General features: G+C 36.4%; 1 protein-coding gene across 4 annotated transcripts in view; it reads left to right on the plus strand.

The window, feature by feature from the left end:
* Positions 1 to 16,461, plus strand: part of GUCY2C (guanylate cyclase 2C) — a 72,072-nt gene that overhangs the window by 12,968 nt on the left and 42,643 nt on the right. For all 4 annotated transcript variants that reach the window (XM_027591714.1, XM_027591718.1, XM_027591716.1 and 1 more), the window contains 5 exons: positions 1,326 to 1,422; positions 3,875 to 3,992; positions 5,606 to 5,741; positions 11,755 to 11,840; positions 14,001 to 14,112. In XM_027591714.1, the coding sequence (XP_027447515.1) occupies positions 1,326 to 1,422; positions 3,875 to 3,992; positions 5,606 to 5,741; positions 11,755 to 11,840; positions 14,001 to 14,112 (549 nt within the window). The remainder of the gene's footprint in view (positions 1 to 1,325; positions 1,423 to 3,874; positions 3,993 to 5,605; positions 5,742 to 11,754; positions 11,841 to 14,000; positions 14,113 to 16,461) is intronic.

Genomic DNA, 16,461 nt, shown 5'->3' on the forward strand with positions numbered 1-16,461 from the left:
TCTAGAGTTGCATGCAACTCCATCAGATTGTTCTTCCTGTTGATTAAAACCTTATCCTATGACAGCAAGGAGAAAGGTAATTAAACATAATGTGAAAGTAATGATGAAAGCCTAGCCTTTATAAATCAGAATGATATCATGACCCACCATCCATAAACTGCTTTTTAAGTTGACCTCAACGCAAGCTGTTATTGGATTTGTGACTAATCCTCACACATTCTGAATCCTGGTCCCATGATGACCAAGAGGATATGTTTATTGATATCTGGCCTCAATTAAAAATTACAAGGTTAGCAGATCATCTCACTTTTCTCTGTCCCTGTATCTCACAGGCCCAGCGATCTCCCAGTTACAGGTCAAGTATGGGATAAAATCATCCTTACTATGTTATGAGGTGATTTGTTTCACTTTCCAAGGATTCTCTTTACAAATAAGAATATATCAGGAGCAAAGGAATCAACAGTGGACCTTTCCTACAAGGGAAGGTGCTTGCTTGGCAGGAATTCCTAGTATGACTCAAATCATCATCTGCTGTCATTATTCAGCATTTGCCATATTAAGAACCTTCCATGTACAAAACATTGCCGAGATGTGGGGAGAAAAAGAAGTATAAATGTCCCTTAAAAGAAGTATTCATGTCCCTAAGCTGCTTTTTACAATTCAGTTGAACAACATAGTATATAAAAAGATCCAATGAAGTGTCCCCCAACTCCTCTTTCTCATAGCCATGCATTTGGAAAATCTGGTGGTGAAGAGTAGTAAAGCTCACAGGATCAGATTGGACTCTGCCACTGAAATCCCTAAGACTGAGTTCTGAGTTAAGAGGCTACAAACAAAGCCCAAGGAAAGTTGCTTAGGAACACTACATAAATTCTCGCATTCACTTGACTGTATCTTTGTCAACCACTTCACAGTTGGTGAGGTGCACTTCACTTAGCAATGAAAATAGTTTTTGTAACTACTCCAACCTGGTAAAATGGAATAAACACCAAACCGGATTCATAAACTTGAAAATTAGAGCTCCGTCATCAACTCATTTTTAACCTTTGACATCTTGGCTTCCAGTCTCCTTAACTCAATAAAATTAAGGGAATGGACCGGAGGATTCTCTTTAAGATCCCACACAGCTCTACTCTGACTCTATGCCTGTAAACAAAACAAAACTAAACTAAAAGCAGAAGACAGAGTAATTGAAAAATTGATGTTAATCTTAAAACATAAATGTAGCATGGACACACTAGGTTCAAATTCAGGTTCCTGGTTCCCACCTGTTTGTATGTAGACCGTTGTGTATTTCCCTCCTTGTCTTGTTCTCTCTCCTCCAGTGATTGTTATGTGTGGGACACCAAGTGTCATCGGCAACCTCAAAGGGGACAGGGCAGTGGCTGAAGACATTGTGATTATTCTAGTGGATCTATTCAAGTACGTACAATATTTGAAAGAACTCTCCTCTTTTCAGAGAAGAAAGACTCCCAGGATTTCCAGAACATGCATTCTCTTTTCTCTTGCTTCGCACAGATTTACATAGTGTTCAGTATGATAATATTTTAATCAATGTTTTATTCTTTCATCACACCCTCATTTTTATTTAATTAATTGTAACCTTAGCAGACATGCCTACCTTTGACATCATGATCATGTCTAAAACAGAATTGTTATGACCCGTTAAACCCACACGTCCATCCATTTACAGGGACCCTGGTCTCCAGCCTGATTTTAAGGTATTTTTCCAGGCAGTGATAAATCAACTAACAATCCAATAGCGTTATTTTTGAGACTGTGGGCCGTGTCTGTGCCTTCTATCGCTAATGGCCTTTGATCCTAGATGATTTTTCCTTTGCCAAATTTGGTAAGAAGAAAGTTCTAGTTAAATGAGTTTGTTTTTTTGCTGTCTGTGGTACAGTCACAGTGGTGATTTTATCCTCTGTAATTCTCTGGAACTAAGGGGAGAAAATTCTGGAGAATACAAACTCCTTTCCTTCCTTCCTTCCTTCCTTCTTCCTTCCTTCCTTCCTCTCTCTCTCTCTCTTTTTGTTTCCTTATAATTCAATTTTCATTTTTTTAAATTAGAGTATAATTAACAGTGTTATATTTTACCAGTCATTTTCTAATAGGGTTGGAGACCCCACAAACCATACTGATAAAGTATCTGAGTCAGAGTAAGCATATAGAAGGCGTTGCTGGTGCACCTGTGCCCCTTGCCCCTTCAGCTAGATCATATGACCTCAATTATCTGACTGCATTATTAATCATTACCTGTCTGCACTCAGACTGGATACTGTTACAGCACTGATATCTCCCATATTTGCCTAGGCATTTCACCCACACTCTATGTACTTGTCACAGTGTTAAGAGGAATAAAGCATAGGAACTGCAGGCCTATTTGACTAGGCCTTCATGAAGATAATCTAATCAATCAACTTAGCCTTTTAGCTGCAAAATACAGGAAAGAGGACAAAGTTATCAGTATTTCATTCCTACAACCACATTGACAGCTGCTTTCAATAGTTACTTTGCTCTTTGGAAGGAGTCTTCAGTGTAGCCAGGTTGGTGTAACCCTACTTTTAGCAAATCCTCAACCAACTGCCAAAGTGTTAGCATTCCTTTGTCACTGTTCTCAAAGGACACCTGGCTATGTTTGGGGAAGATCATGAGATTCATTTGAAAGTTGACATTAACTGGGTTTCAAATTCTAATTCTGACACTTTGGTTCATTTGACTCTTTTTTTTTTTTTTGACAGTTGATTAATTTCTTTTATTTCTTGGGTTTTCCAAATAACACCTCAGTTAAACAGTTTTTTAAAAAGCTATTCATCTGGGGTTCATTTGACTCTTGGGTGTTTCTTAGAATCTTGAGATTAAAACTTCTCTTTTGTAAAATGAGAATAAAGAGGCCCACTTCATAGGAGTGTTTTTAGGATTAGATGTGATAATATGAGCAAATTATTCAACCTAGTCCTCAGGGCATAGATGTGTTCACCTACTGTTTGAATAGTAAATGATAGTTATCCTAGTGATAGCAGTTCAAACATGTTAGATTCGTTGCATATTAAAACACTCAAATGATTTGGAATTTTATTTTATTTTATTTTATTTTTAAAGATTTTTTATTTATTTGACAGAGAGATAGAGAGCACAAGTACACAGAGTGGCAGGCAGAGGGAGAGGGAGAAGCAGGCTCTCCACTGAGCAGGGAGCCGGACATGGGGCTCAATCCCAGGACCCCAGGATCGGATCATGACCTGAGCCGAAGGCAGCTGCTTAACCGACTGAGCCACCCAGGCGCCCCTCAAATGATTTGGAATTTTAGAAACTCTATGACTTGCAGCACAATCTTAGACAGTATTGAGGGTTCACAATGGGCCAACTATCGCGTAGGATTGAGGATACACAATCAATACACTAATGTCAAGGAGCTTACAGTGTTAGAGAAAATGTTTAGTCTTTTCATACTTAGTTTCACCATAAATTTAATTCATAAAATTTCTCTATATCCTATCCCAATATATCTAAACTATTATGAGCACATAAAGAAAAGAAAGTTTCCACATGTAAACCAAAAGTCAGTAAGCCTTGAAAGCAAGCATTAGCTCACATGTCCAGAGCCCAAAAAACCTCCCTCAAAGAAGTCTCTGTGATCTGATCTTCCTTTCCGCTCATGGATGTGAACCACAGCCCTCTTACTCAACTTAGCATCTTATATGACAATAAACCTATCTGGGGAAGCAGAAAGTTTTCCAGGTTACTGGAAAAAAAAAAAAAAAGATGTTTTCAACTATTTCAAGGCTGATGCTATAGTTTGTGGGAATTGCAGAAGCTCCATATGATTTTTGAAGGAATAAATTTTCATGAGGAATTTGTGCTTTTATTACAGTAACCACTACTTCATGGAAAATGTCACAGCCCCTGACTATATGAAAAATGTCCTTGTGCTGACATTGCCTCCTGGGAATTCCACCTCCATTAGCTCTTTCTCCAAGGGTTTATCACAGGTAAGTTTCATGGTTATGTACTACTCTTTTCTTTGTCAAGGGTAAGATGTTATTCTCCTATGTAGGACCCAAATTCTAAGGTAACAATTGTTTGTTTTACTCCCATTCACTAAACAAATGTTAACTGAGACCAACTATGTGCAAGATTACTGATATTAAAATTCTTACTATAGGTCACTGTGCTGGGCTCTGGACCAACACAGCAATGCACACTCTGTTACATTGGAATGGAAGTGACAATATGGCAAGACAGGAAGAAGCCCCGCTAATTTAGGGAGGGTAGAAACTAAACAATGTAAAAAAATGAAGTTCCTTACACCCTAAAGCAACTTTCTGCTATCACAGATATCAAAATTCTACCTTTAGAGATATATATTCCTAGGTTAAGACATTGTCCCCTATTATAATTAAGTTGACCATTGTTTAAATTTGTCCACGAGAGTCTTAGCATCATATCTGGTTTAGCATTTATCCCAGAAAAAAAGAACCTCTAACTGGACATTAAATCCTGGCCACCTTATTATAATGCAGGGGCCCCTGACCCTAACACCACCTTGGGCTTTGTCAGTCACTGCACCTTAGTGTGACTAAATTCATCAGATGTATTCTGCCCTCAGAGTCAGTTGAGAGCAGGTTTGGACTGGGAAGAGGAGGGAAGGAGCAGTCCTGAAGACCATGAACAACCTTGGGATGGCAAGCCAGGCCCAAAGAGCTCTAAGGGAAGTTGGGTACTTTGGGGAGTATCACAGTTTTTTCCCGGACTAGCAGTTCTAAACCCTCTGTTTTACAACCCTGCCCAAATTAGGAGCTGTAACCACTTTTGGGGTTGGGACTTAACTGGATTCTTTTGGTTCCGTGAAATGATGATTTCAGCAAAAGACACTGAAACCAATGAGAGGTGTTTTCTTTTTTCTTTTTTATATTTCTAGCAAATATACTTCTGGGTGTAATATTCAGATATCACTCACCCAGCTGCTAGGCTCTGGCAAAAGTGTGATTCTTCACAGGTGGACGGTCTAAAATGCCCAAGCTGACAGAATTTACTTGGTCTCAGGGGGCATAAGACTTTTAATCCACAGCCCAACTCTGTGAAGACCACCATGCAACTATCAAGAACCGTCTTCAAAGCAAGTTCAATGGTATCATCCAATCAACTCTCTTCCTGCCCTATTCAGGGTGCTGAAGGACAGAGAGTTGTTTTTACTGTTGTTCTCTTTTACTCTTTGTGAAAACACTACACTACAAACAAACATTTTTCCTATATAAAATCTCACAAGAATTATGACAATGCTGCATGCTGTTCTTCCTGGTTGAAATGATAGATTTCGCCATCATGGGAAGAAAGTATAATTGCTTTTCATTACTTCCCTAAAAATAGTGTTCCAGGTTTATTGATTGCCAAGGAAAGGCAGAATTTTGACACAAGGCTAATAAAAGAGCCCTGGCTCAAGGACATATTTTCCAAAAGACTTCTTTCATACCATCCCTACAATTCTCCTAACATCCCTTTACCTTTCCAGTTACTCTGCAGACACCAAGAATGTTTTGCTCCAGGCTCAAGACCAGAATCTCTTTTTGGGGAACTCATTTTAAGATTTTTCTTTCTCATTCAGGCAAAAAATAACTTTGCTCTTGCCTACTTGAATGGAATCTTGCTCTTTGGACACATGCTGAAGACATTTCTTGAAAATGGAGAAGATATTACCACCCCCAAATTTGCTCAGGCCTTCAGGAACCTCACTTTTGAAGGTACTGGTTTCCTAAGAGCAAACAACAACAGCAACAACACTTAACTAACACTTTCTACAGAAAGCTAAAGACATTCGGGCTTTGTGGATGGACTTTGGGAAGCAAAGAGGGGGGTTGGCCATAGACAGACCAACAGCTAAATATCTTCAAACTTACTTGGAGGCAAATACCATTGCATACATTTGAGGGTTTCTATTAGCGATATCTGGACCCCAGTTTATGCTTTAAGATTTCAGAATCTTTCGATATCAAAGAAAGAGCACATGGCTTGGACTTTGTACTTTGAACAAACTCATCACAGGGCGTTTGGGGCGGTGATGTCCTGACTGTGCTTGGAGACTAGCAAGAAGAGAAATCTCTACAGTTTGGTTTTGGTCCTTCCATATCTCCTTTCTATCCTTTAGGGATCTGGGACCCTGTGTTACCCCTCAAACTACCAGAACCTCTCATAACAATATCATCCCAAGGTTCCCAACACATGTTCCTGAATGTGAAGTATGGTATCTTACTGTAATTTTGATTTGCCTTTCCCTAATGAATAGCAATATCAAGCACCTTTTCATGTGCTTATAGGCTATTTGTATATGTTCTTTAGAAAATGTCTCTTCAAGCCTTTGCCCCTTTTTGAATTGTTTGGGTTTTTGTCTGGATATTATTGGTTAATCAGATATATGATTTGCAAATATTTTCTCCTATTTTGTGAGTTGCCTTTTTACTCTGTTGATAATGTCTTCATGCACAAAGTTTTTAAATCTTCATGAAGTCCAATTTGCCTATTTTGGTTGCCTCTACCTTTAGTATCATATGCAAGAAATCACTGCCAAATCCAATGTCATAAAGCTTTTGCTCTGTGTTTTTTTCTAAAAGTTTTATACTTGTAGGTTTACATTTAGGTCATTTTGAGCTATGTGGATATCCAATTTTTCCAGCACCATTTGTTAAAGACTCTCTTTTCCCCCAGTGAATGGTCTTGTCACTCTTAGAGAAAATCGTCTGACCATGTATGTAAGGGTTGATTTCGGGACATCCTATTTTATTCCATTTGTATATACATCTGACTTTATGCCAGTACCATACTGTTTTGATTACTGTAGCTTTGTAGCAAGTTTTGAAATTAAGAAGTGAGTCCTTCAGCTTCTTCTTTTTCAGGACTGTCTTGGTTATTTTGGGTTTTTTGAGATTCCATATGAATTTTAGGATGGCTTTTCCTATTTCTGCAAAAAAAATAATTTTTTTTACAGAGATTGTGTTAAATCTGTGGACTGCTTTGGGTAATATAGATTTATTGATGATGTTAAGTGTCCCAATACATAAACATGGGAGGTTTCCATTTATTTATATCTTCTCCAATTTCCTGCAGAAAAGCTTTGTAGTTTTTTTTTTTTGTACAAGTCTTTCATCTTGGCTAAGTCAGTTCTCAAATCTTTTATTCTTTTTGATGCTATCATAAATGGAATTGTATTCTTTTTATTGAAATATAGTTGACACACAATGTCACCTTAGTTTCAGCTATATAACATAGTGACTCCACAGTCTATAATTTATGCTATGCTCACCACAAGTGTACCTAGCATCTGTCACCATAAAACCCTATTACAGTACCGTTGACTATGTTCCCTATACCTTTGACTATACATTGATTCTATTTCCTCTACCTTTTATCCCCGTGACTTATTCACTCCATAAATGGAGACCTGTAACTACCACTGGAATTGTACTCTTAACATCCTTTTCTGAATGTTCACTGTTAGTATATAGAAATGCAACTGATATTTGCGTGTTTATTTTGTATCCTGCCACTTTGCTGAACTCTTTTTTGGTGGAATCTTGAGAATTTTCAACATGTAAGATCATATCAGTTGTGAATTTTACTTCTTCCTTTCCAATTTGGATACCTTTTATTTTTTTCTTGCCTAAGTGCTCTGGCTAGGTATTCCAGTATTATGTTTAATAAAAGTGGCAAGAATGGGCATCCTTGCCTTGTTCCTGATCTTAGAGGAAAAGCTTTAATTCTTTCACCATTAAGTATGATGTTTGCTATGGGTTATCCATAGACGGATTTTATTATGTTGAGGTAGTTTCCTTCTGTCCCTAGTTTGTTGTGTTTTATCACGAAAGCATATTGAATTTTGTAAAAGCTTTCTCTTCATCAAATTTAAAAGATCATGCATTTTTTCCTTCATTCTTTTAATGTGGTATATTATATTTATCAACTTTTATATGTTGAACTATTCTTGCATTCCAGGAATAAATCTCTCTTGGTCATGATGAATACTTCTTTTAATATGCTGCTAAATTCTATTTGCCAGTATTTTGTTGAAGACTTTCATATCAGTGTTTATTAGGGATATTGATGTGTAGTTTTCTTAGGGTCATTTTCTGGCTTTGGTATCAGAGTAATTCTGGCCGTATAGAATGAGTTCGGGAATGTTTCCTCCTCTTCAGGTTTTTTTGAAAAGTTTGAGAAAGGTTGGTGTTAATTATTCTTTAAATATTTGTAGAGGGGCGCCTCTCATGTCCAACTCTTGGTTTCAGCTCAGGTTGTGATCTATTCCTCTATTTCCTCACTTCTGTCTTATTATTCTATCCATTATTGAAAGTGGAGTATTGAAATTTTCTTTTTTTTTAAGTTTTTATTTTTTATTTGACAGAGACACAGTGAGAGAGAGAACACAAGCAGGGGGAGTGGGAGAGGGAGAAGCAGGCTTCCCGCGGAGCAGGGAACCCAATGCAGGGCTCAATCCCAGGACCCTGGGACCATGACCTGAGCCAAAGGCAGATGCTTAACTATTGAGCCACCCCGGCACCAGGAGTATTGAAATTTTCAACTATTATTGTAGAACTGTCCATTTCTCTGTTCAATTCTATCAATTTTTGCTTCATATATTTCGGTAGTCTGTTATTAGGTGCATAAATGTTTATAATTGTTATATCTTCTTGCTGTATTGAAACTTTTATTAATATATAGTGTCCTTTTTTGTCTCTTGTAAACTTTTTTGATTTAATCTATTTTGGGGCACCTGGGTGGCTCAGTTGGTTGAACGACTGCCTTCAGCTCAGGTCATGATCCTGGAGTCCTGGGATGGAGCCCCGCATCAGGCTCCCTGTTCAGCGGGGAGTCTGCTTCTCCCTCTGGCCCTCCCCCCTCTCATGTTCTCTTTCTCTATCTCATTCTCTCTCTCAAATAAATAAATAAATAAATCTTTAAAAAAATAATAAAAAAATAAAATCTATTTTGGGGGTGCCTGGGTGGCTCAGTCGGTTAAGCATCCAACTCTTGATTTCAGCTAAGGTCCTGATCTCATGAGTTGTGAGATCAAGCCCCACGTCAGGCTCCACGCTCAGCAGGGGGTTGGCTTGAAGATTCTTTCCCTCTGCCCCTCCCCCAACTTGCACACGCACTCTCTCTCTAAAACAAATAAATAAATCTTAAAAAAATAAAGTCTGTTTTGTCTGATATTAGCGTATGCAATATACTACTCTCAGTCATTCTCTTTTAGTTGCTATTTGCATAGAATATCCTTTTCCATCCTTTCTCGTTCAACCTATTTGTGTTTTTAAACCTACAGTGGATCTCTTATAGATATCATATAGAGTCATTTTTAAAATACAATCTCTTAATCTCTATCCTTGACTGGAGAATTTAATCTATTTTATATTTAAAATAATTACTGATAGGGGAGATTTATTTTTATCATTTTGCTCTTTGTTTTCTATTGTCTTATAGCTTTTTTGTCTCTGATTTTCTGCATTATTGCCTTCTTTTGTGTGTAGTTAATTTATTTTGTAGTGAAATGTTTGAATTCCTGTCTTATTGTTTTGTTTATATTCTTTAACTATTTTGTTTGTAGTTACTATGGATATTACAGCTAACACCCTAGGTTATTATATTCTAATTTGACTTTATACCAGTTTAACTTCAATAATATCTGAAAACTGGACTCCTTTAATACTTCCATACCCACCTCTTTCAGACATTGACGCAAATTGATGCAAAATTACATCTTTATATGTGTGTGTCCAAAAACATAAACTAATGATGTTTTAAACATTTTAGTCTCTTAAATTATGCCAAAAACAAAATGTAGGGTTACAAACCAAAGTTACAATAATACTAGTTTTTAAAAACACATTCATCTCTTAAATCATGTAGAAAACAAAAAGTGGAATTACACACCATTGTTATATTAATGTTAGATGGTATAACTGCCCATGTATTTGCCTTTACTGAGATCTTTATTTCTTCATATGGCTTCAAGTTATTGTCCCGTGTCCTTTCACTTCAACCTATAGGACTACCTTTAGCATTTCTTGCAGGGCAAGTTCTGGTGGTTACAAACTCAGCTTTTGTTTATCTTGGAATGTCTTACTTTCCCCTTCACTTTTGACAGACAGATTCATTGGATAAAGAATTCTTGGATGAAAGTGTTTCTTTTGGCATTTTGAGTATATCAGGCCAGTGCCTTCTGGATTCTAAAACTTCTAATGAGAAGCCTGCTAAAAATCTTATTGAGTATCTCTTGCATCTGACAAATCACTTCTCTCTTGCTGCTTTCAAAATTCTGTCTTTTTTTTTTCAGTTTTTTACTTAAATTCAATTTAATTAACATATAGTGTATTATTAGTTTCAGAGGTGGAGTTCAGTGATTCGTCAGTTGCATACAACACCCAGTGCTAGTTATTTTAAGTGCCCTCCTTAATGCCCATCACCCAGTTACCCATCGCTCCACCCACCTCCCCTCCAGCAACCCCCAGTGTATTTCCTATAGTTAAGAGTCTCTTACGGTTTGACCCCCTCTCTGTTTTCATCTTACTTTATTTTTCCTTCCCTTCCCCAATGTTCATCTGTTTTGTTTTTTAAATTCCATATATGAGTGAAATCATATGGTATTTTTCTTTCTCTGACTGACTTATTTCACTTAACGTAATACCCTCTAGTTCCACCCACATTGTTGCAAATGGCAAGGTTTCATTCTTTTTGAGGTCTGGCTTTTGGCACTTTGTTTAGAATGTGTCTCAGTGTGGATCTCTTTGAATTCATCCTATTGGAGTTTATTGAACTTCTTGGATATTTATATTCATGTACTTCATCAAATTTGAGAATTTTTGGCTATTATTTCTTCAGATATTCTCTCTACCCCTTTCTCTCTTCTTCTTCTTCTTCCTGGACTTCCACAGTGCATATGGTGGTCTGCTTGATAGTGTTACACAGGCTCTGTTCACTTCACCTTTTTTTCTGTTCCTCAGACTTGATAATTTCCATTGTCCTATCTTCAAGTTCAATGATTCTTCTGCCTGCTCAGATCTGCCTCTGAGTCTCCCTAGTGAATTTTGCATTTCAGCTATTGTATTTTTCAGCTCTAGAATTTCCTCTTGGTTTCCTTTTTAGGTTTTTCCTCTCTTTATTGATATTTCCCTTTTGTTCATACATCATTTTCCTTACTTTATCTATCTCTTCTTTTAGTTCTTTGACCATCTTTAGGACAGCTGTTTTAAAGCCTTTGTCTGTTAGATCCACCATCAGGTCTTTTTCAGGGATAGTTTCTGTTAGTTTATTCCTTTTTTTTTTTTTTTTGATTGAGTGACGCTTTCTTGTTTCTTTGTCTGCCTTGTCATATTTTTTTGAAAGCTAGATATTTGAATTCTAATAATTTGAATCTAATAATCCTATATATCACATGGTAAATGGGGAATTTTTACTAGTTTAGTGCATATTCTTAGCAAAAACTTTTCACTAACAATTAGATTCAATGGGCTGATTATATTTTCATCCTAACTGCAGTGGCAAAAATTTTCGCTTCTAGCTAAATACTAAATAGCATCTCTCTTTAAAATATCCATCAGAGATCTCAGGGCGAAGAGCCAATGGATATTCCCTCTGATTAGCTCATTAAGATAATTTTTCAGTAAAATAGAGCAATTGGAAACTATTTTATACCCTCTGTAAGGATCTAACTGGTTTTTCAGTCAAAAAGTCAAAAATAACCTCCAACTCTTTCTGATTTTGCCCTAGGGCATGCAGGTCCTGTGACTTTGGATGACTGTGGGGATATTGACAACACTATGGTGCTTCTGTATACTTCTGTGGAAACCAACAAAGTATGTCTGACTTCTTATCAGGAACTTGGGGTGAAGTGACTAGGTGAGGAAGGATAACTACAAGGCGAGTGATAGCAAAAGAATTAGAGAAGTTGTGTTTAAAATATGCAAGTTATTTATTTCAGATTCACGATTGTGACCTACTTAGGACTGTATTCTTTAAGCATTTTGACCCATACCTTATTTAGAACATCCACACTCTATTGGCTATATATAAAATACCCACCCAGAATACATTGATATAAAGACCAGACTATTGATGGGATACTAACAAGAGGATGACAGTGCTCTCCTAAGAATTGTTTATTCATTTCCACAGCTAAAAATTTCAAAGAAACATTCTCTATTCTCTCCATCTGAACTCATGAAAATCATTAATTGTGCTATCTTTCTGACATATATAAACAGTCCTATAATGTCATGCTCTTATTCATGTTATGTATCTTTCTCCTCACCTACATATAGGTTCTTTAAAGAAAGGGAGTGGGTCTTACTTCTCTATGCCTCCAGTGCTTAGCTTCTTATATGGCATATAGTTGATGGCTGATCATCATTTAATTTAAAAACAAATCACCTGTCTTTATGTCACCCAAAGTAGTGCCCATCACAAACAATGAAAGCCACTGTTCTGCCAACCAAATGGTCAGTAGAAAGTTTCTCTCTTTAAGACGTCATGTCCTGACATAACTAGGAATCTAAGAGAAAAACTTTTCTTTTTCTTTTCTTTCTCATTTTTTCATGTAATTTTCCAATTGGATCATTATGACATCTTTAAGTCATATATTTAGTGTATATATTAACCCACTTTCTAAAAAGATATCTGTAATGAAAATGTGGAAAGCTAGGAGAAAGATGTCCAGATTGAGAAAGTTAAGCCAGAAGTTTGGGGGCAGCATTTCAGAAAAGTACTCCATAGTTTTCAGTTACTATAAAAACCTTGAATATAATGCTATATTTCACATACACTTCATGGGAATACCTTAAAATAAAGTGTCATCAATGCTCCAGTTATTATAGTAACTTTAAAGAGAACTATACTCCTCTCTAAGTTATTTGTACCGGGGATGATGCTCTTGGAGAGAAGCAAATACATGTGGGAAGATCCTACATCAGCCTCGTAACTGCTCTTCAATATGAAAAATGTTCTGTGCACTTATTCTCTCTGAAAGAAAATCTAGCTGAATTTTTCCATAAAGGCAAATCTGATTGTATTTTTCAATAATCTAATGCCATCAGTTGTGCTATATAATATGTACATATAGGGAAACCAGGGATTAATTCTCAAAACGCAGGGATGTAAATAAGTTATTCTGTATCCAGAGGAAGTTTCAATAGAGATTCGATGTACTGTCTCCTAATATTAGGATATTTACTACCCTCAATATATGCAATTATAGATCATGCTCTCAAGTTAAAAGTATGTTTCTAAAGATGTAAAACTTTTGTCCGGAAAGTTTTGAGGGAATGGTGTTGAATTTAGAAAGATGATCATTATATGCAGCAGTAATAAAGGATATATTAATATATCCTATCAGCAGATTGCTTGAAAAAGAAAACTTTTATCTTAGAAACCTAATTAGTATCGTGTACAAGACAGCACATTGGAGCAAAAGGATAGAAGAGATTTGAAAATTATGTAATTGACAGAATTTAAATGTGAATTATTTCAGAGCCCCTCGACATGTATCAAAATGGATAATGAATGGATTTTAGCTGTAGTGCATTTTCTCAAGATATTATCTTCAATAGCAACTTAATATTGTGGAGAACATTGGTACTTCACTTGTCGTGTGACTTGGACCTAACCATTTAATTTCTTTTGGTCTCTATTTTAACATTTTTGTAATATGAGAGACTTGAACTAGTTCTCTAAAGACCCAAAGAATCTATGTTGGGTAGGAGATACTGGTATGAGCATAAAGTAGCATATGGTCATAAAGAAACAAAAATAATTGACCCAGCTGGAGCTTAAATCTACTGTCATGCTGTGAACCAATAAATGGATGCTAACTAGCTAGCTCCTGCCTGCTAAACATTACCTGTTTCACTGAGAATTGTTTCTATGAAATTCAGATGTCATTGGGCAGGACAATCTCATCAGAAGTCATTCTAAAATGTCTTTTTCTGTTCATCCTTCTTCTTTTTCATGCCCTGACACAGTACACGGTTCTCTTGAGGTATGACACCCATGTAAATAAGACTACCCCAGAGATTAAGAACCCCATGTTCATCTGGATGAACCACAAACTTCCTAATGATATCCCAGGCCAGGGTAAGAGATCCTTTAATGAATTTTGTTTCTGTGAAGTTTCTTTTCTGGTAAGGTAAGTACATTCAACGGTTTATGCAATTAGCCTGCGTTTTTATGTTTTCATTTGTTTTGTTTATTGTCTGAATTAGATTTGCCAGGTTTGCAAAATGTGGGCTTTAATTCCCTGCCTAATGAATGATATTACAGTTCTGATTAAATGCTGAAAATATCCCTATTCTAATGTAGCTATACCTCTCTTTAATATGTGTCCTACCTACCCACTGACAAAAATTATCCTATAGAAAATTAGGTTTGACAACTGGCAAAATGAACACAGACACATGTATTCTTAATGCCACTTATTCCATTTTATTACAATGAACTCAAAGTATACATATTTCAGCAAGGAACACAAGATGCCATCAGCCATCAGTCATCAGTGAGCATGGCTTCAAAAGTCTCCCGTTTCCTCACCGGACACATAGTTGGGTTATAATGATGGCTACCCACCTACTTAAGATAAGGTCCTATCATGTCATGGAAAGCCCTACCATGACCAGGACTTCACCCATGCAACTTCCCATACAACCATATAACATTGGCCATCCCTGGACAGGACCAGCCAGGTATCTCCTGGGCAACAAGGTCTCAGGACAGTCTGGCTTAGCCAAGGCTTACGACAATGAATAGTAAGTAATTTCACGTTACTAATCTATTTCTAGAGAAAGAAGTCTAAATTTGGACAAACATTTATGCCCAAAGATGCAAAAAAAAAAATGTAAAGGCGATACTAATAAAATGATTTAGCAAATGATGATACATCTGTAAATGGAGCATCATAAGCCAATTAAAATAATTATTTACAAAGAATTTTAAATGACATAGGAAAACTTATAAGGTAAATTAACAGGAAAATAAACAACTTTTTTATTTAATGAGATTCTAACTTTGTAAAACAATGTTAGAAATAGATTGTAAAGAAATATGCTAAAATGTTAACAGTGGTAGCTTCTGAGTAATAGGATCCTAGGAGTGGTTTTTTTTTGTTTGGTTGGTTGGGCTTTTATTTTATTTTTTTGTTATTTTATGCTTTTCCTAATTTTCCAAATTTTTCCATAATGACTCTGTATTAATTTACCACTTTTAAATATTAAAAAATAAACTAGAAATATTTCTCTCCCAGCCCTGGTCTATAGCCAGAAACTGAGGTTGATATGACTTAAAGAGAAAAGTTCTGGTTTGATGCACTTCCTTCTGTTAATGTGTTGGATGCACTTGCTAGGTTTTCAGTCCTCTTGTGTTCAATGAGTCACATATGGTTAAAAATGACTCCTGTATTTTTATTCAGGAGCCATGAGCAGTTGACTAAAGCAAAGAAGCAAAGAGGGAAGTGGGAAGTGAGGTTCCCATTCTTCTAAACAATAAGCTATCCTGAGCTGATTTCAGATTTACTGCTATCATTTTTTAAGTTTTTATTTTAATTCCAGTTAGTTAACATACAATGTTATATTAGTTTGAGGTGTGCAATATAGTGATTCAACACTTCCATACATGCCCCTGTGCTTATCACAGCAAGTGCCCTCCTTACTCCCCGTCACCTATTTCACCCATCCCCCTACCTTCCTCCCCTCTGGCAACCATCAGATTGTTCTCTATAATTAAGAGTTTGTTTCTTGCTTTCTCTCTCTCTCTCTCTCTCTTTTTCTCTCTTATTTTTCCCCTTGGCTTGTTCATTTTGTTTCTTAAATTCCACATATGAGCGAAATCATATGGTATTTGTTTTTCTCTAACTTATTTCCCTTAGCATTATATTCTCTAGCTCCATCCATGTCATTGCAAATGGCAACATTTCATTCTTTTCTATGGCTGAATAATATTCCATTAAATATATAAAGATGTGACATATATAAATATATATAAATATAAATATTATATATATATATATATATCACATCTTCTTTATCCAGTCTTCAATCGATGGACACTTGGGCTGCTTCCATATCTTGGCTATTGTAAATAATGCTGCTATAAACATCGGGGTGCATGTATCCCTTTGAATTAGTGTTCTTGTATTCTTTGGGTAAATACCCAGTAGTGCGATTGCTGGATCATAGGGTATTTCTATTTTTAACTTTTTGAGGCACCTCCATACTGTTTTCCAGAATGGCTGCACCGATTTGCATTCCCACCAACAGTGTGTCAGTGTTCCCCTTTCTCCGCATCCTCGCCAACGCTTGTTTCTTGTGTTGTGGATTTTAGTCATTCTGACAGGTGTGAGGTGGTATCTCCTGTAGTTTTGGCTTGCATTTCCCTGATGATAAGTGATTATTATAGCATCTTTTCATGTGTCTCTTGGTCATCTATATGTTT

This window comes from Zalophus californianus, chromosome 9 (genome assembly GCF_009762305.2).
Source record: "Zalophus californianus isolate mZalCal1 chromosome 9, mZalCal1.pri.v2, whole genome shotgun sequence".
NCBI classification, from domain to species: Eukaryota; Metazoa; Chordata; class Mammalia; order Carnivora; family Otariidae; genus Zalophus; species Zalophus californianus.